Source organism: Primulina tabacum, chromosome 11 (assembly GCF_025594145.1).
Source record: "Primulina tabacum isolate GXHZ01 chromosome 11, ASM2559414v2, whole genome shotgun sequence".
Taxonomy (NCBI): Eukaryota; Viridiplantae; Streptophyta; class Magnoliopsida; order Lamiales; family Gesneriaceae; genus Primulina; species Primulina tabacum.
This window is the reverse complement of record NC_134560.1, coordinates 16,560,382-16,581,576: the sequence shown is the minus strand read 5'-3', so window position 1 is coordinate 16,581,576 and position 21,195 is coordinate 16,560,382. Positions and strand designations below refer to the sequence as shown.

Below are 21,195 nucleotides of genomic sequence, written 5' to 3'. Positions count from 1 at the left end.
TAATGCAGAGAATGCCCAGCTCACCCACATGGTGGAGCTACTGCAAGAGGAAGAGCCGGAGGAGGAGCCGGAAGAAGAGGAACCGATAGAGATCGACGAGCCTATAGTTGCCATAGGAGATGGAGAGATAGATGATTAGAGTTTCTTAGTGACCTTTCCTTATTACTAAGAGTTTATCTTTCCAGTGTTGCTATTTTATTTCAGTCAGTATGATTTATTTTCATTCAGTACGCTTTGTTCATTCAGTCGTTCTTTTACATTCGAAAATTAATAAAATAATGATTATTTATTAATCTCAGTCGTTCATCTGTATTCAAGTTATGTTTTACTTATTAACTTCCGTTGTGCTAGCATAACTCATTTATCCAATCTGGTAATTATGCACATCAAATTCTTAGAAGCGTTTAACTTGTAGGAAATGGCCGGTAGACCACCAAGACAAAACCGCAACCCCCGTTATGCTAACAACAACAACAATGCCAACGAAGAAGGCAACGTATCTCCACCTCAGTTCAGTCTTAATCAAGCAGACTTGATGGTCATAGCCACGATCGTGGCGACCATACTGCAAGGGTTAGTGAACCCGAATGCCAATCAACCACCACCACCTCCACCGCAGCATGGAGTCAAGTTCCATTATGAATCACTGCGCAAGAACCGGTGCCCGACGTTCCAAGGGGACGCAGATCCTGAGTTAGGCCAAAACTGGTTGAAAAGCGTGGAAACTCAAATGCGACTGCTAGAAATACCCGATGCTCTTAAAGTGGATGTGATAGTACCCTTCCTTGAAGGCAAAGCAAGTAAGTGGTGGGAAGCAGTCTCCCCAGCCATGTTAACCGCCGGGCCAATCACATGGCAGCGCTTTCGAGATGCAATCCTCAAGCAGTACTTTCCAGCCGAGGTCAGGTTGCAAAAGTTGAGTGAGTTTGAAAATCTGACTCAGACTTCGGATATGTCGGTGGTAGAATACACATCCCAGTTCAATTCTCTTGGATCTTATGCACCGACAATCATGGCAGATGTAGCTCTGAAATTGCACCGTTTCAAAAAGGGTTTGAACAGCAGAATACAGTCGGCTTTGGCAGTCTACCAACCTGCGAACTTTTCAGACTTGATGGGCGCAGCTATCCAAGCTGAAACTGATATTCAGCGCAAAGAGAAAGAGATTAGGAACAAAAGGCCTATGAATAGTCAGTCCTCGCATAGCAGTCAGACTTTCAAGAGGCCTAACTAGTCTGGTGGACCATCTAAAGGGCCTTCGCCTGCCTCAGGCTACCAGGCCATTAAGCCTTGCCCAACTTGCCACTTACGACACCTGGGAGAATGTCGTAGAGCCAGCGACGTCTGTTTTGGATACGGGAAACCAGGACACCGTATGGCAGATTGTCCAGGCGCCACCAACAAAACAACTGGACCAGGTAAAGGAGACGGGTCAAGCTCAGGGGCGAATGCCAATAAACCGCGGGAGAACAAACCGAATGCCAGGGTGTTCGCCATGACGCAGAAGGAGGCAGATGATGCAAGCGATGTTGTGTCAGGTACCATATTTATTCAGAAAGTGCCTTCTTATGTGTTATTTGACTGTGGTGCCACACATTCTTTTATATCTAAGAGATTTGCTAAGAAGTTAGGACGTAAGCCCGATAAGTTAGCCGAACCTTTCCGAATAGCCACACCAACAAGTAGGGCCGTTGAAACTCACGAAATCTATCGAGATTGTAGAATCAGTATCAGTAATCAGCCTTTTAGCGCCGACTTGATACAGTTGATCATGGTCGACTTCGACATCATCTTAGGGATGGATTGGTTAGCCAAGAACAATGCCATAGTGGATTGTAAGGGGAAGAAAGTTAAACTCCTAACCGCAGAGCAGAAGGAAGTCGTGTTTCATGGTAAATCCAAGGAACGGAAGTTGCTACTTTCCGCAGCTCAAGCCTGGAAAGCCATGAAATCAGGAGAGGACATCTACCTGGCTATGGTCAGTGAAATAAAAGAAGAAGTCGAACTGAATCTGGAAGACATCCCTGATAGCGAGAGAGTTCCCAGATGTTTTTCCAGAAGAACTCTCAGGGACGGTCCCGAACCGCGAAGTGGAGTTCGAGATCAATCTGGTTCCCAGTGCTGCACCAATCTCTAAGGCACCTTACAGAATGGCACCAACCAAACTCAAGGAGCTGAAGGAACAACTCCAAGAATTGCTAGATAAAAGGCAAATTCGACCGAGTGTGTCCCCCTGGGGAGCTCCAGTGCTCTTCGTCAAGAAGAAAGACAGGAGTATGAGATTGTGCATCGACTACAGAGAATTGAACAAGATCACAATCAAGAACAGGTACCCTCTACCTCGGATAGACGATCTGTTTGATCAGCTTAAAGGAGCCGCCGTCTTTTCTAAACTGGATCTGAGGACAGGGTACCATCAGTTGAAGGTCAGGGCTGAAGATATCCCCAAGACAGCCTTTCGAACCAGGTATGGGCATTATGAATTCACCGTGATGCCTTTTGGTCTGACCAACGCACCGGCAGCGTTCATGGATCTGATGAACAGAGTATTCCAGTTCATAGTGGTATTCATCGACGATATCCTCGTCTATTCTCCTGACGAGACGAGCCATGAAGAACACCTTCACCTTGCTTGCAAACTTTGAGAGAGAATAAGCTTTATGCTAAGTTCAGCAAGTGTGAATTCTGGCTAAAGAGTGTGTCCTTCATGGGACATGTAATTTCAAAAGCAGGAGTGTTAGTGGATCCAAAGAAAGTACAAGCAATCACAGAATGGCCGAGACCGAAGAACGCCACCGATATCAGAAGCTTTCTTGGATTGGCAGGCTACTATCGGAAGTTTGTCGAAGGGTTCTCCTCCATAGCCGTACCACTGACGAAGCTCACTCAGAAGAATTCTAAGTTCATCTGGGATGAAAATTGTGAGAAAAGTTTTCAGACATTGAAAGGGAAACTCGCATCCACACCAGTGTTAATATTGCATGCAGAGAATAAGGATTTTACCATCTACAGTGACGCATCTAAGGAAGGTTTAGGATGCGTGCTCATGCAGGAAGGAAGAGTGGTCGCCTACGCATCAAGACAGTTGAAACCGCACGAGCAGAACTATCCTACTCATGATCTGGAACTAGCAACGGTTGTCTTCGCCTTAAAGATTTGGAGGCACTACCTCTATGGTGCTAAATGTGAAATCTTCACAGACCATCAGAGCCTCAAGTACTTGTTCACCCAAAGGGAACTTAATATGAGGCAAAGGCGATGGAATCGAACTTCTGAAAGATTATGACTTGACCATAAGCTACCATGCGGGTAAAGCAAACAGGGTGGCAGATGCGCTAAGTAGGAAGGGCCCAGGCAAGGTGACTCTAGCCTCCCTCTTGGCCCAACCATCCCTACGGGAGACCGTCAAGTTAAACCAAGATCAAGACCCGGTACTGATCAAACTTAAGGATAAAGTCAGAGAAGGAAAATCTCAAGACCACCAGATCGATGACAAGGGAATATTGTGGATGAAAGGAAGACTGTGTGTACCCGACAGTAATAACCTTCGCCGAGAGATAATGGCAGAGGCGCACAAGTCAAAATTCTCAGTCCATCCAGGCAGTACAAAAATTTACAGAGATCTCAAGAATAGTTTCTGGTGGAATGGCATGAAAAGAGATGTAGCTGAATTCGTCTCCAGATGTTAGGTATGCCAGCAGGTCAAAGAAAAACACCAAGCGACCTGGAGGATTACTGCAACCTTTGGAAATTCCCGAATGGAAGTGGGAGCATATTTCCATGGACTTTGTGGTAGGATTGCCAAAGTCTAGGGAAAGCCACGACAGTATATGGGTGATAGTAGACAGACTCACGAAGACTGCACACTTCCTACCCGTCCGCATGAACTACAATCTCGACAAGTTGGCTTCACTGTACATGGACAACATCGTGAAACTGTATGGAGTACCAGTTAGCATCTTATATTATAGGGATCCAAGGTTCGTCTCGTGCTTTTGGAAGAGCTTTCAAGAAGCCATGGGAACGAAAGTGACCCTAAGTACAGCCTATCATCCGCAAAGCGATGGGCAAACTGAGAGAACCATACAGACCTTAGAAGATATGCTGAGAGAATGCGCCCTAGAATTCAGTAGCAACTGGAGCACTCATCTACCCTTAATTGAGTTTGCTTACAACAACAGCTATCACAGCAGTATTAGCATGGCTCCATACGAAGCTCTTGATGGAAGGAAATGTCGATCACCACTTTATTGGGACGTAGTGGGAGAGAAAGCCCTAGTGGGACCTGAGCTAGTACAAATGACTGTGGACAAAGTTAAAATTGTCCGAGAAAAGCTCAAGGCCGACAGAAGAGTTGGGCAGATCTTAAGAGAAGGCCTGTAGAGTTCAACGTGGGCGAGAAGGCTAACGTGAAAGTCTCGCCTATGAGAGGAGTTTTCTGATTCAATAAGGCCGGGAAATTGAACCCTCGATACGTTGGACCATTTGAAATCTTAGAAAAAATGGGCACGCTAGCATGCAGACTGGCACTGCCACCGAACATGTCAAGGATCCACAACGTGTTCCATGTATCTCAACTGAGGAGATACATTCCAGACCCAAGTCACGTTTTAGAAATAGAACCACTCTTGACCGAAGGAAACTTGGGAGAAGGATTGAAATACGAAGAAGTTCCTATCAGACTCGTGGATACCAAGGAACAAGTCCTCAGGCGACGCATCATTCCCTACGTCAAAGTGCAGTGGTCTAACCATACTGAGCGAGAAGCAACTTGGGAAGTGGAAGAGAATATGCGAAAGAAATATCCCTACCTGTTTGCAGACCAAGCCAACTCAAGTTTCGAGGACGAAACTTCTCATAAGGAGGGAGGGATGTGAGAACCGGATCTTTTAAGCAATCTAAATCATTGTTTCAAGGGAATTATTAGGATTGGATTCTTGGGATAAATGAGAATTATATTGTTAATCATGTTATTGGAATTGTCTGAATGGAAAGTCCTCAATGTCAAGATACTGTACAAGCAAATTTCGAAATTTGGGAAGGATTTTTTTTAAGAATTGAATATCACACAATTAAAAGAGTTAAGGCATGAATAAAGCTAGATATTTTCGAAATTCCCTTAGCTTAAATGCCAATATTTTGTAAGGATTAATTGCTTGGTTATTTGGAAGGAAATCATCAAACTCTTCACCAAAACCGTTGGATCTAGCAATACTAAATTCTGAATTAATCAAGAGCATTGGATTAGAGAATGAATCTCCCAACTTTAGTAGCAATATTTTCGAAAATCAGCAAGAGAATTGGAGCCAATTTTGATATATTTGGCATGATTTTGATAGGATTCTTGTACCAAATTTAGATCCATCTCCTCCACCTATAAATACCACACTATCCCTACTCATTCTCCACCCCTAAAATTCGAAATCCTAGTGTTGAAAGTCACGAAATTCAGCAGCATTCCCTAGCCGAAACTCTGCCCAAAAATCGTCCCAAGTATAAGCTAGAAATCGAGCCGGAGCGCTACCCGGACGAGGAATGCGAAGTGATCCAAACCAAGCCGTACACTCCACGTTTTTTTTGTACATCCAAACACTGTAAAAGTGGCCTGTTTTAATTGCTTATAAATTCGGTTCTATGCATATGTGATTTTCGTTTTTTTTGGTTTAAAAATACGGTCGAGTACCGTCGTTTTGTCTGTACGTTTTTACGAAATTTTGGTACGTTTATGTTTGACACTGTGAGGATTCCCTGAAAATGGGTGGAATTCCAACATATGGCCCTTAACGGTGGGATAGAACCTGTTTTATGGCCTCGCCCCCTTAGAGGATCAAAACTTAGAGACTGACGTCAGTAAACCGTTAAAGGTGAAAAATCGCAGTGTTATTACGTTATGGTATTTACGTTATGATTATGAAAAGCATGCTGTACGTTTATGATATGTTTCTAAAATGTTATAAAATTGTTATGTTGTGTTCAAAGTGCCCCCATTTACTGAGTATTCCCAAAATACTCATCCCCCTAACTCTCCCCTCCCAGATAAGTCCGAAGAGCAGGTTGAGGATGAAGAGTCCGCACAGTTCTGGGGCTTGTGATTCACGAGACCAGTAGTAGTTATGTTCGAATTTATGATTTAATAACTGTAAGACGTTTCCGCATTTATTTACGTTTGTTAGTGAGTTTTGAGTTGTAAAGAGAATGCCTATTTCGTTGAATTATGAATTATAAACTGGTTCGGTTTAAACTGTACTACAAGGGCTTGTTGTTTTCGATTGTGAGATTGTTAAACAACACCGGTGTCAATCCCGAGTTTCGGCGCGTGACAGGAAGTATAACTTCCCTTATATGTTGAAATAGTTCTTTTGATCCTTTCCGTAAAGTCATGGAATCTTTTTCAATGAGATATTCAAATTTTAATCCTTCATCAAGATGTCGACGCAAAAATATGATAGCTTTTGCTTTTTCTTGTAATGATGAGATACCATTTTCTTAAATGGTCTCACTTATACCTAATGACTCAAGATGTATTTCTACATCGAGAGTCCATGGCATATAATTTTTTTCGGTAATGTCGAGCGCAACAAATTCGAGCTTTGCCAAATTTTACATGGTGGTACTAGAAAAATAACAATGCATTTTATTAGTTAAGTTCTAAATATATTAATACGACAATAAAAAGTAACGGATAAATTATAAGTACAAGAATTCTTAAAAATAAAGAAAAAATGCGAGGCGAATATTCTCTGATAAATACAAGACTAGTGAGTATAATAACCTAAAAAAATATACAAAATAACCTTGAAAAAAATCATCTTCTTCTTCTTCGAAAATTTTGATGAAGAAAATTTTTAGGGAATAATAGTAAGTTTGGAGTGATTGAATGTGTTTGTAAAATCATATTTATAGGGTAAAAACTTGTCATTTATGACCGTTACAAAATCTTAAAAAAATAAATGTATGTATATGTAAATTTTATGGTAATAATATGATATATATAATGTTAATCATGTTTAAATAATTATGTATATCACATCACAATATTATAATAAGGTGTCAGAGACTCCTTTTATATAATACTGTGACATTATACAACTATATATATATAATTAGTATATAACACAATAAAAATATATGAACAGTGAAATAATCATATCAGTTATTATAATGAGGTGTCATAGACTTCTTTTATATAATAACATTGTATTATTCAATTATATATACAATAAATAAACAGTAACACAATAAAATTATATAAGCGGTGTAATAATATAATCACATCACGTTATTACAATGAGGTGTCATAGACTCCTTTTATATAATAACATGATATTATATATTAAATATATACATGATAAAAATAAATTAACAGTGAAATAAATATTCTTACTTTTGAATATCGTTACCTTTTTCTTGTGTTTTGGAGCTTGGAAAAATATGGAGAACCGAACATTCGAGTATCGTGCTGATAACGTGTTAAAAGCAAAAATTTACGGAGAAAGTAAAAATCTCAAGCTCACAAGATATATTAAACTATACGCTTTATAAATTTTTGTCTACTCAATTGTGTTTTTCTTCACAAATTCAGAGGTATATTTATAGAATTTATTTAGAAATAATCCAAAAATAAATACATCATTACATACATCATCACACACTAATTTTCAATATTTAGAACTCTTATTTTCAATAAATTTTTATTTTTAGTTAAGAAATATATATTTTAAATATTTTAAAAATATTGCATTTTTACAATTCCTTACTCCTGCTTCAGAGGAGCATCTTTGCATGAATCAATACCCATAACTCTTATTTGTATTTTACTTCTTATTGGTGCTGTTGGGAAATCTGCACCGATAGGCAGCTAGGGGACTTGAAGTACTAATGCTCTCTCCAAAACTAGAAATCGAAAGAGGGGAATGAAATGATAATAGTCAAAGGTGGACTAGGAGCTCTGGAAGTCATTATTCCTGCTACCTTGATATTAATTTCAGCGAACATAGGCTTGGCCCGCCCCTGACCTGCTGGGTTGGGTGGTAATGAGCCTAATTTATTAATTAAAAAATAAGATTAATAAAGTCCATTAATTAAGTGTTTAAGAAACTTTTTAAAATTATTTTTAAAAGATTCCTACACACACACACCCCCGAAACACACACCTACACTTCACGTAAATTGGAAGGAAAAGGAGCCGAACCATCATTGCTTGCAAAAGGAAGTTTTCGATTTTTTTTCTCCTTCGTTCTTCGATTTTCTTTCTCGTTCTTCCTTCAAACAATGATCACCCGACTCCTTGCATTCCAAGGTGGGTTTTCGGTGGGGTTTTGATAAGAAAAAAGGGTAGAAAAAGAGTAGAAATCGTATCCCGATGGACTTCTATTTTCCGAATTAGCTTAATCTAATGTTTTGAAGCAAAGATTTTGAGGATTATTTTATAAAGATTTTATGCTTTATTTTGAAGTTTAATCGTTGGATTATTTTAAAAATTGACGTACGATTTTGTGGGTGCCGATTTATGGATTTTTATGCGTTTAAGATTTTTAAATATTAGTTTTTATGTTGGATGGTTTTTGAAGTTAGAAGGAAATGTTTATAAATAAATAAAAAATTTCCTAGTATCTATTTAAATTTAAAGTTAAAAGTAAGTAATGTTTTAGTTGGTATAAAAGCCAATGATCTCGTAAGGGTTGTGTACTACCACTCCGAGAAACTCAAAAACTCAAACCCCAAGTTTGTGAGTTTTACTGCTTTAAATTTTTGTATGCAGATATTTTTTTTTTAAATACTTTTATGATATAAAAATTTGAAGTTAGATGTTTTTTTAAAAAAAATTAAATGCATGTTGGTTACGTGGTTTGGACGGTGTATACAGTTATGCTTTCGAGACGTTAGGAGAATTTCGTTTTTGCATATCTCGAATTATGCACTTCTATGGATTAAGTTGAAGCGAATTGAACTAGATGATTTAGGACTGCATGTTTCTTATTTTATACTGTGTAGGAAAAGAATTTCGAACTTGATAGTTGTGGGGACCCGGACGCTAATCATGTTCTTAATCATCATTGGGACTAATTAATCAATTATAAAAACAGGGTCTAAGTTTTTTTTTTAAAATGCGGAACGTAGTGAAATAAAACGTATATACATCTCAGTATAAAAGTACAAGTCCTGTACCACATACATTTATTCAACTAAGGTTTAACAGCTAATATCACGTGTCTAACCCTATCTCTAATCCAAGTCCGGAGCCTCCACTCTAATCACGATCTCTCTTCATCTTCTCAACCCTGAACCTGTCCCACCTGTTGTCATGCACACATACAAAACAAGACAACAGCCGGATAACTCCGGTGAGAATAAATCCCAGTATAAACAATATAAACATGCAATCATATAAAAACATATACAAAAGTATATAACAAATATCATTCACATGCAGCCAATCAACAAACATGAATGATATAAAACTGTAAATCAACTAGTCATCACAGACTCGACTCAAACAACGCGTCGTCTCAAACTCGACTCAACTCTAACCTAGGGATCCCAATGTATGGATATTGATAATTATATCGAATCTCAGTCGATAGGAATGAATCAACCCTAAACGGCATCGATATAATTCATATATCCAGTGTCTAGGCGAAACAGCCGCAGAATTGACGAATCAGTCAAGAATTAAGCGAATCAGCCAATAACTAGACGCATCAGCCAGTAATTAAGCGAATCAGCCAAAGTTTAGACGAATCAGTCGATAACTAGACGAATCAGCCAATAACCTAGACGAATCAGCCGGTGACTAGGCGAATCAGCCAATGACTAAACGAATCAGTAGTCAATACATGCAGTGGCTATAAATCAATAGACTATAAACATCAATCTCATCAATTACAAATATCAATGTAATAAACTAAGTATGTGATTTAGGGAGACTCGAGTCAAACCTCACTCGAGTTATGCAATCCCAACTCAACATTAATTTATACCTTTCTTTCTGATACTCTGACTCTGTCGAAGTCTCGAACTCAAAGCCTGACAATACTCAATCTAACAATAACAATATTGAGGGTACGACATCAATACACCACTCAATCAATACTGAATCTAATCAGAATTAAATCAAATTCTGTTTCAACAATATTGTCATAATTTCAATATATCCAGCACTACCATATCAGTCATATATCAATTCCAACACCTCATAATCGATAACAGTTCAATTCTGATATCAAATCGACTCCAAAACTACTCCGAAAATCATAACAATTTCATATGATATCTGTTCTCCAGTCCGGTTTCGATTATACGATGTCTAACATGTCAAGAACATCATATATGAATCCTATCAGATTCTAACAATACCATAATTTCAGAACATATCAAAACGTAGCAAAACATACGTCCAGTTGTAGCCTGCGTCGATAGGAACCCAGTACTGAAGTCGGATTCAAAATCAGATAGACGGATTTCTCACAAAAGGCGTAAGGATTTTCAACCCTTTTTCAGAAACCTTTTTCTCGATTCTTCTCTTCTGAAGGGGGAAGGATTCGTGTATATATATATATATATACATCCACGTACATGCAAGAGGACGAGTGGCTCATTCCACCTATTACACGTCTCGCGCATATGCGCGACATCAACCGGTGCATATGCGCGAGACCTAAGTCTCGGCGCGTGTCTTCCCAACTGTTGGCGCATATGCGCGACACATTTCCGCGCATATGCGCCCAACTCTCTGGACTCGGCATTCCTGAATACACCTGCTCGCGCATATGCGCGTCATGTCTCGCTCATATGCGCGAGACTTACTGTCTCGGCAATCACCCCAAATACTTGCCTCGCGCATATGCGCGCACCTTCTCGCGCATATGCGGGAGGTGTTCTGTCCTCGCGAAGGATCTTTCGCGCATATGCGCGCCTTTCTCCGCGCATGTGCGTGATGCCTATTGGTTTTCAACCTTTGTTCATGCTATCCCATGTCCTCTTCCATGTCATATCATTTTCAATTCATAATTCAATCTCCTTTTCGGATATCCTAATCTGATCCGTTTCGTCTATAATCATATCAATTATCCCCAAATCATTTCAGATTAATAGGATAAAATTCTCGGGCCTTACAATAGTTATGGGTTGAATTTCAAGAATCATGAACTTAGGAACTGAATTATAATAATTTAAAAATTTAAGGGACTTAATGGGTAGTTTTCGAAAATATTGGAGGTGATTTTGTTATAATTTGAATATATAGGGGCTTAGCTATATGAATCTGAAAACTTGGAGGGCTAAAATGGAAAATTTTGGGTGCTAAATTTGAGAATTCGAGAATTTTGGGTCTTGATTGCAAGTTTTATGAAAATTATGGGGTCATTTTAGCGATTTTCGAAAGCTATGAGAGCCGTTTTGTATTAAATTTGATAGTTTGAGGGGCTAGGAATGTGATAATTTAGGTTTAATCGAATAATCCGAGAACTTTGGAATTTAGATTGCAATTTTCAGAAAAATAAAAGGGTCTAATTGAATGTAGTCGACAAGTAAATTACTAATTAAGGGTTACAAAAAGAATTGTGATTGAGGAAGTTAGACATATATATAAGTATGGGTATGTCTTAGGAAGAACGAAAAAAATTGGTATTAACGATTTTGATGAGAAAGGAAGATTTGTCAAATTGATAATTTTTGGGTATTATATTGGATTATAGAAAATCCAATTGTATTTAAGGTGTTATAAGTGTATGTCGTGAACACAAAGAACATAAATATTAAAAATAAGATTTAATCAACAATATTTTTATTTTTTGTTTTATCGTAAGACATAAATATTTTTTGGTTCAACAATTGCTATTATATCGGAAAGTTTGGAGAGTTTGTATTTTAGATTTCAGATTTTAGTAAAATATTTGAGAGGACAAATGACTGAAGGAGAAAATCGGTAAATAAAATTCGTTTTATTAGCATATTAGGCATAAAACTGTTCAAGTAATGTTATGAAGGAGTCGGGGAATACAAACTAAGAATATCGGAGTTCGTATATTTTTACTAAGCTTCAATTTATAGGATTTGAGAAAAATATTATTTGGGGACTATACGAGGTAATTGCGAAATTTGAGGAAGTAAGTTAAAAGAAAGAATTTCATTTTGGGTTGACACTGCGACTGCTATGATTTCTAAAGTCCAGAAACCTCTATTTTTGAATTCGTTAAACCTTGTAAGGATGAAGATATTTGGGTAATTGTTTAAAGTTATTAAGAAATAACTTATAGGATCATAAAATATTTATTTTTGGAGATTATGAAGTTTAGAATCCAGGTTCTAATTGATGATTAAGATTATAGTTTTTGTCAGGAGACATTTATTGCATGTGTTGGGATTTTAAGAATGCTAAACACTTAAATTGGATAAGTAGGACCTTGAATTATCTTGACTACAATAAATTAAGGAATGACATTTCTAGGTTAAAGAAATTACTCTAATTTTTGGTATAACAAATAGATAACTACCTTAGGTAAAATAAGTCACAGAACATAGATAAGCATCGAGGAAAGAGTAACATAATAATTTTTGCATTTATACGATACTAAAGTAAATTATATTGGAAAGTGGATAAAAGTTTTCTTCCCTAGGGTGTTCAGATTTTTGTGAGTGTTAGGTCATTTGACATAATCTTGAGTTCCGATGTTACATATAAGTGTTTGATTTTATAGCGGGATTTAGAATGAAATCATAATGTGAAATGATGAATCGATAAACTTGAATCATTTAAGTACTTTGAATGCTTGGGATTTAAGAAAACAAAAAAAAAATGATGATAGTGTTAACGACAATATGTTTGGCATATACAAGAATGAGGTTTTAGTAAGTACCAGTCATTAAGATGTTTTATAATCATGGATACTATATGATGACTATGGATCGAAACTGAGTTTGGCAATAAGAATATATTTTCGAGAAATTAAATTATACGATCAGGACGACTTAAAGTAAAGTCAACCAATTAATTAATCTTTGGGAAGATAAAATAACTTAAGGTAGTTTAGGATTTATAATTGATAAAGGATGTAGAGTTAGTTAAATCTTTGATTTCCTTGAGATCAAGAAATTTGGTATAAATATATTTAAAAAAATGGAAGATGTCATATCAGAGTACGCAGCGAAAACGTGATAAAATGCAAAATTTAAGCCAATCAGATTAAGTATGAAGTGAATGAGAGAGCCTAAGCTTTTCAATAATTAAGACTAGACAAATTTTGAAGACGAAATTTTATTTAAGGGAGGATGATTTGTAACGCTCGAAAATCAACCCACGTAGACCGCATGCATGAAAATTATTAAATTGCTAAAATATTTTAATTAAATATTTTTTTATGCATGAATGATATATTTTGATTGAATAAATGATTAATTGTGTAATTTTGCTCGATTGCATAATTTAAAGATTTTCAGACAAATATCGGTGGTTGGCCGGGGATGGAGAACCGGAGACGATTAAGGTGTTAAAGATCTAAAAGCTAAATTTTTATTTTTAGTTAAGAAAATATTTATTTAAATATTTTAAGAATTATTGTATTTTTAAGGTCAAACTTAAATTAATTAGAGGGAGCAAGAAATTTTATGTAATTTATAAAAGATTTTGGGAAATAGATATTTTTAAACCTTTTTAATTTAAGGCCTAATGATTTTATTAATCTTAATGAGCCTAATTTATTAACTAAAAACTAAGGTTAATTAAGCCCATTAATTAAGTGTTTTGGAAAATTTTTTAAATTATTTTTAAAAGAGTCCTACACACACACCTAAACACGTAAACACCCCCCCACTCACCCCCCACGAAACACACACCTACACTTCACGTAAATTGGAAGGAAAAGAGGCTGAGCCTTCATTGCTTGCAAAGGGAAGTTTTCGATTTTTTTCCTCCTTCGTTCTTCGATTTTCTTCCTCGTTCTTCCTTCCAACAACGATCACCCCACTCCCTTGCATCCCAAGGTGGGTTTTCGGTGGGGTTTTGACAAGAAAAATTGGTAGAAAAAGGGTAGAGATCGTATTCCGTTCGTCACCGACGTTCCACTGCTTCGGTATTCGTATTTCAAGGGTTTTAAACGCAAAGACATGTTTCTAAACTTTATTTTTTGCACCATTCAAATCATAATATGTGTGTTTTATGTTTCGAAGCATGAAAATTATATTGATCAAATTATTTAAAGTTTTGGCGATTATTTTCAACGTTTTGATGTTTATACGGATATATGAGACGTGTTATGAATTCTAAGGGGATCGCTGCCAATGATAGTAAAAAGTGTCGTTTAAATGGTAAACCAAGGCTGGACCATAGCGAAGGACGTGTATGGTGGAGGCTTGAAAGTTAGGATTTTCCTTGCATGTTTTGGGATGTTTCCATCGGCTAGGTTGTAGGGTGCGAAGGGGCTGGTGCGGCTAGTCAGGGTCTAGTCTAGTAGGGTAGGTAGGGTCCAGGAGGGTGGCTAGTGTTCTGGAAGTGGTCTGGTCCAAGGTGGCTCGAGGGCGGCTCGAGAGTTTTAGGTGCGCTGTTTGGTTTGTGAGAAATAGGTTCGAAAATGGTTAAGGAAAGAGATGGGGCTCGAACCGTGGTTCACAGGGGATGATCATGACTCACGAGGGTAGTTTAGGGATGAAAAGTGTAAGTTTAAAATTTGGGAAGAAAATATGAATTTTTGAAATTAATCGGGTTTTAAAACGCTTCACGGTTTAGCTATTAAGTTATTAAATCGAAAGGCTCGGGTTTACGTCTAAGAAAAATATTAGAAGTAAAATTTAAGCTTATATGATGGATCGGGATAGGTTCAAGTCAATAAAAGTAAGAAAAAGTCAAAATTGGAAAGTTCGAGGTCCAGGGGTAAAATGGTCATTTTAAGTCCCGGGTAGTCTGAAAGGTCCGGCAGTGTCCTGAAGAATCATAATACATGCTAAATGATATTTTAAAAAGTTATGATGAAAATATGATATTTTATGATATATGCAAAGGTTGTACGATTTTTCTCGAAAATGCTATTTTTAAAAGACACAATATTTTATAATAAAATGAAAGAAAAAATATTTTGAGTGATGTCAATTGACTCTAACACCAAAGATATGATAGGGGATATCATGAGGGAAAAAGCCCTATAGGGAGCCCGTTTACGGGAAAAAGCCTGAGAGGGAGCCCGATGATCGTATTTCTATATTTGACGAGAGTTGCTGACGCCCCGGCCCCAGGTACTTGGTATAGCTAGACTGATCAGTCAACCATGATGATATGATATATGATAGTTACTTTCAAATATCAATCTTCACTCAAAATAATATACAAGATTAAAAGCTTTATGATTTAATGATTTATTATTTACCTATGATCGAGTTCTTACGCCAACTTATTTTATAAAATATTTATTGTAAAGCTTTATAAGCTTGTATATGTATTATTTGTTACGTATGGTTAGAACGTGCTGAGTCATTAGACTCACTAAGTGTTGATGGTCGCAGGCGATGATGACTTTGAGAAAGGCGCTGACGCTTGAGTGGATCGGGTCTGACAGTACACTCTCGAGGGATGACGTACAATTTTGTAGGTGACTGATTTATAGATTTTCATGCATTTAATATTTTTAAATATTAGTTTTTATGTTAGATGGTTTTTGAAGTTAGAAGGAAATGTTCATAAAAATTTTTTTCCTAGTATTTATTTAGATTTTAAAGTTAAAAGTAAGGGACGTTTCACTTGTGCTAACACTTAGAGAGTCGCATACATCTGTATGGATCAAATCCAATATATTATGCGTACGTTCCACTTTCCCTAGCAAATGGACTTCGGTCATCTTTCATTTTAGACCAGATTCACATATATTAAGATATTTATTTCTGTTAAGTCAAGCATTTCCTCTACCACTAGCATGTGCATCATTCTTTGGAAATATTTTCTAGCTTAGCATCCCATAAGTGTACTTGATTTAGATTGTCTTATTTTTATTTTTGTTGTTGAAAATGTTTGAACGTTTACTTATTATTCCCAAAACACTTCTGACCTAGATATTTTCTTATATCTAGATTTCTTGTAGTGAAACAAACATGTTCTGACTTATTGGGCTTTGTGGCCTTTAAAGTAGTCTTCGGATCACGTTTCTTATTATTCTTGTTTTTCTTTAAAGGTGTAGAACGATTATTTCCCTTATTTTGAAGCTCATTTTTCATTCCAAACAAAGAGAGCTTCAAATGAGGAATGATTGATAACAAGACGATGTCATCATGGAACTCATTGAGAATCATCGATTTTGGACCAACTACCTTCTTGATAAGCTCAATCATATGTACATCCACGCTCATGGGCTGATGCTTTATCTTGCTTGCGTGTAGTCATGAGCTCCTTCAAAGTATTGTGCATCATTGTACGAGTTTCAGCATCATACAACTCTTGTATGTGCATTCAAACGTCAATAGTATTCATTATTTCTCAAACTGTCTTCACAGTTCATTTGACATAGAAGTGAGCATATTACACTTTAGCTTATATACTATGGTCCTACCATCTCGCATACTTCGTTAGTTCAGCAAGGCTGACATTAATATGTGTGTCATTTTCTCCGACCTCAGAACAATTTTTTTTAGTCAATTTTAAAAATTAGAGTTCGGTTAACTTGTTTAAATATAGAATAACATAAATGGATTACGTGGAGAAATTATAAATATATTGAATATGAAATAGATAATCATTGCCGAATATTTTAAATATTTTATAAGATATAAATTATGGACTTTATCATTCTTTGATGAAAACAGGAAATCAAATTTCCTTAGTGAGTACGCAAGGCCCAATCGTTAAATTATGATCCTGAATATTATCAGTGAATCATAATTTCGAAAAGGTATAATCCAAGAAACTCTTCGTAACCCTCACGTATTTTTCATCATTTTTTATGAAGCCCAATAATATGATATCATTTCTCTTGATGTGTCGAGTCTGACCCATCAATGTTAAACCTTAGCGGATGGTCGTAATGAGATCTTTCAATAATATGAGTTGAAGTCATGGGAGTTCCACGTAGTTCACATCAAGTGTGTCAGTGGAAGTCATATCTTTTTTACTATCGGGCCTCCCCAATAATATGGGCTAGACAATGATCGAATGTAGCATTCATCATGCAACCACCGTTCTCGGAAGGCAAGGAAAATTTAAGCTCTCTTTAATTTTTATTTTATGGGTTTAATATAAATTTTGAATTTATCTAAAATGATGGATTTTAATTTTTGAAAATTTGTCTCATCATTAAAATCACGTGTCATGTTTGTTGTATATTTGTCGGATCCATGCAAATCTTTTTATTATATTAATAATAACACACATACTGATTAATTTATATATCACACCCATTATAAAAAATAAAATATAATCGATAACCGATAGTTATTTTATCTGTGAGAGCCATACACGGACCCAAGTCCAAAACCGAGATGAATGCGGGGATGAAAATGCAATATTACATTAGCTTCCAGTATTTTACATGTCTTCGATATTTAAAACTCTTGAGGATTTGAGCCCACTATCTTCAAATCTCGATCTCCCACTAAATCTAATATTTACGTACTTTAAATTTTCGTTACACGTTGGTATACAAATTTAAGAGGTGGTTACGAGCCACAAACCAAGTCCACTTTAAATAATTATCAAATAATTAAAACACAATAATGTAAAATATCATAACATATATCTAACAAGTTGGTCATGGATTTCAATCATTAATCTTTTACCATATAATATCATATATTATATAAAAATATAATATCAAATAGTATCGAAAATTTGTGACTAACCACTATAATTAAAAATTAAATAAACATATTAATTTAGTTATCCAAATTATTAGTAATTAAATTTCTTGTAAAATATCTTTTAACATAAATAATATAAAAATCATATTTTCGATTATTTATTTTATAATAAATCCATGATTTTATCCAAAATATTTTCAAGGAAAAATTTATTAAATTTTCATAAAATCAATTTTGACTCATAATTTTGAAAAAATCATAAAATCGCACCACATCTCAAACTTTTCAAGCTCAAGGCCAAGGACTGTCCATGACCATGTCGGCCAGCCATAAAACACCTACTCTAACAATATGTTATAACTATAATTAGTAAATACTTATTTAAACAAGATGTACACATTGTTTGACTACTGGGCGTAACAAATCTATTTTCTAAATTATGATTCAAATCCAATGATATCACGCCCTATTAATAAATCCGATTAAATTTGAGAATTCATGCATTTATTATATTTTGAACAAATAGAGGATTGTGGAAATTATTCAAAAAAAAAAAATAGAAATGTAAATATAGAATAGTAAAATGAGAAGAGTCAAAACGACGTGTATACTGTTCACGGGCTGTTCTGTTATTGAGCTATTCTATTTTTTCAAGTGTTCTTAAGCTTTTGGCTATTCTATTTTTTTAATTCATAAGTTTGCTATTTGAATTTTTGCGACCAAAATTCAAAGGTTAATTGGGATGGTAATATAAATAATTTTTAATTCATATGTTTCCTATATATATAATTCTCCCCTCGATTGTTTTGATTTTTTGTTGCGAAAAGTTTGTACAATTACTGCCAAACTTATTCATTCTTTCCAACTGTTTCAAATAAAAATCTAAACGAGGTCATACCATCACAATAAATAGCTATAATATGTATGCATATATATAATTGTACTAGAAGAAACATCATTTACTCAAATATTTATTTATCCCTTTTCCTTTAATTCCCACACGCATGATATTAAATATAAGGTGATAAATGAATAAATGACAAATATTTAATATTAATACACTTATGATCTTTCTTCTGCCTTAAATATGTGGCAAACCTGAATTAATATAATTAATTCAGCTTTATTTGAGAGCTCATTCATTACAAAACTTTGGTGCCAAAATTATTGTTGTTTCCATGGGGTGTAACGTTTGTGGCACATTTTTAAATAGCGCCGTATGATGGATACGTTTGTATAAAGTGTTTGAGCTTAAATAGTACAATAAATTGAATGAATGAATATATATATAAATTTAATAGATTAAGTAGATTAATAGATTCGATAACAAATAAATTTACAAAATGTTAAGAATTTATTGAATAAAATTTCAAGTTATAAAAAACAGAAGTCTCAAAATCACAGTTTATCTAGAGTAAAACTTTTGTGTTCGGTCAAGTGTCATCGTTTTATTCACAAAGAAATGAAGGATACATATTTCGGTGCATTTAAGGTTTTTTTATTTAAAACATTTATATTACTAATTTTTTTTTATTTAAAATAAATTTAAAAGTTCAAACTCATTAAAAAAAATTAAAAATGTAAAATTTATTTGAACAAATATTGGATTTTTTCTCGCTTTCGGTGCATGTTTTCACGCTTTTTCCACACTTATTATGGTCAACTAAATATTGACTTTTTTCACACTTTGCCCGAAGTGAAGGTCATGTATAATGGTTTAGTGGTTTAAAGGGTCTGAATTAAGTGGTTTAGAGGCTGTCATGTAGATTTAACTCACGGTTTAAGTTGGGAAAAATTTGGTTAAGTTTCGGGTTGATTCGAGTTAAAATCGGGACCCCGGTCCAAGTTTTAAAACAAATCGATTAAATTCTAATACGGGCTCGAGTTTACGTCTAAGAAATACTTTTAAATATGTTTGGAGGTGTTTTTAGGAGTTTGGTAAGCTTCGGGTCGAATTTTCGAGGTCTAAGGGTAAAATGATCATTTTGGGTTTCCAGGGGCAAAATGCTCATTTTGTACCCGGGTCTAGTTTTTAGTCCTGGTAGCGCCCTGAGCACAATTTTTCATGTTATATTTAATTGTTTATGTATCACGAACATGATTTTTATGAAATTAAAATACGTTGCATGCTTGATTTTAAGGAAAATTTACGTATATGCATGATTTTATCAAGTGATCAATATGATGACACGTTTTGAAGGATGGAAGTTGGTTGTGACTAATACGCTTATATGAGATATTATGAGCTGAGGCCAAGGCTCAGTGGACGAGTAATGCTGTCGCTGATGTCCCCGCCGTCAGGTTACCGCGGTTATTTTAGATGAATCTATCAAATAGAGCTGATACAATAGAGCAGATACGAAAGTCACAACTAATGAACTGAATTCAATTAAAAGAAAAGATATACGTAAATGATGTTATGATGAGACATGTTTGACATGTTATGATTTTATATGACATGTTTACGTTATACTTTTAAGTTCATGAAATATATGTTTCTTACAATATTTTTCACTATTGCATGTTATGTATATATATTCGATAGAACGTTACAAGTGTGTTGAGTTTTTAGACTCACTTGGTGTGAATGATGCATGCGATATTGTTGATGAGGAGGCTGGAGGTGCCGAAGTCTGAGTCAGCAGGGCTGGATGTGCACACATGAACCCGAGGTCCATATTTTCCGCACATCACGTTTTATAAGTTTAGAGTGGACATGAACATTTTATTACGCTTGGTTTTGACATGTTGGTAGTTATCAGGATTTTTACTTGATTTATTGCTTTGTACCTTTATGATGGCCGAGTTGGCAAATTTTAAACTGCAGTATTTTATTTGTTATTTGATTACGATTATTTTTAAAAAAGCGTATTTTTGAGCAGTATTGCATGTATGCATAATTTTCAGAATTTCGAAAAAAAAATTGAGCTTGTCAAAAAAAAATTGTAGCATTTTTAAGTAGTAGATGTTTCGGTTGGTATCAGAGCAAGGGTCTTGTATAGGGTTATGCCACCGCCAGCATCTACAGCTCAGTCTTCAAGCCTCAAGTCTGTAAGTTTAAATGTTTTAAAACTATCACATGTATGATTGCATGATTTATGATTTACAGCGATTTACAGGACATGTTTAGCTGCTTTCAAGATTAAATGTTTTTTAAAAAAACTAGATTAAATTGCATGATGGGTTACGTGTAGAATTTGGACTGTATTTAGATATCATGCCTCCCAGACGCGATGGTACTCCAGGAAGAGATATAGGCCCTCCACCACCACCACCACCGCCATTGGATGCAGCTACTCGAGTTCTCGAGGCATGGCTAGACTTCTGGAGCAGGCGTAGTAGGCTCCCGACCTCAGACAGACGTATACGAGCAGTTTAGGAAGCTCAACCCGAAGGAATTTGGGGGCACCACTGATCCATTTT

The 21,195-nt window shown here is 35.7% G+C and overlaps 1 protein-coding gene across 1 annotated transcript; it reads left to right on the top strand.

The window, feature by feature from the left end:
• The first annotated feature begins 418 nt into the window (after positions 1 to 418).
• On the top strand, positions 419 to 2,137 carry LOC142519670 (uncharacterized). Its single transcript, XM_075622701.1, has 2 exons — positions 419 to 1,190; positions 1,272 to 2,137. Exons 1-2 carry the CDS (start codon positions 419 to 421, stop codon positions 2,135 to 2,137), a joined length of 1,638 nt encoding a protein of 545 aa, XP_075478816.1.
• The last annotated feature ends 19,058 nt before the right edge of the window (positions 2,138 to 21,195 follow it).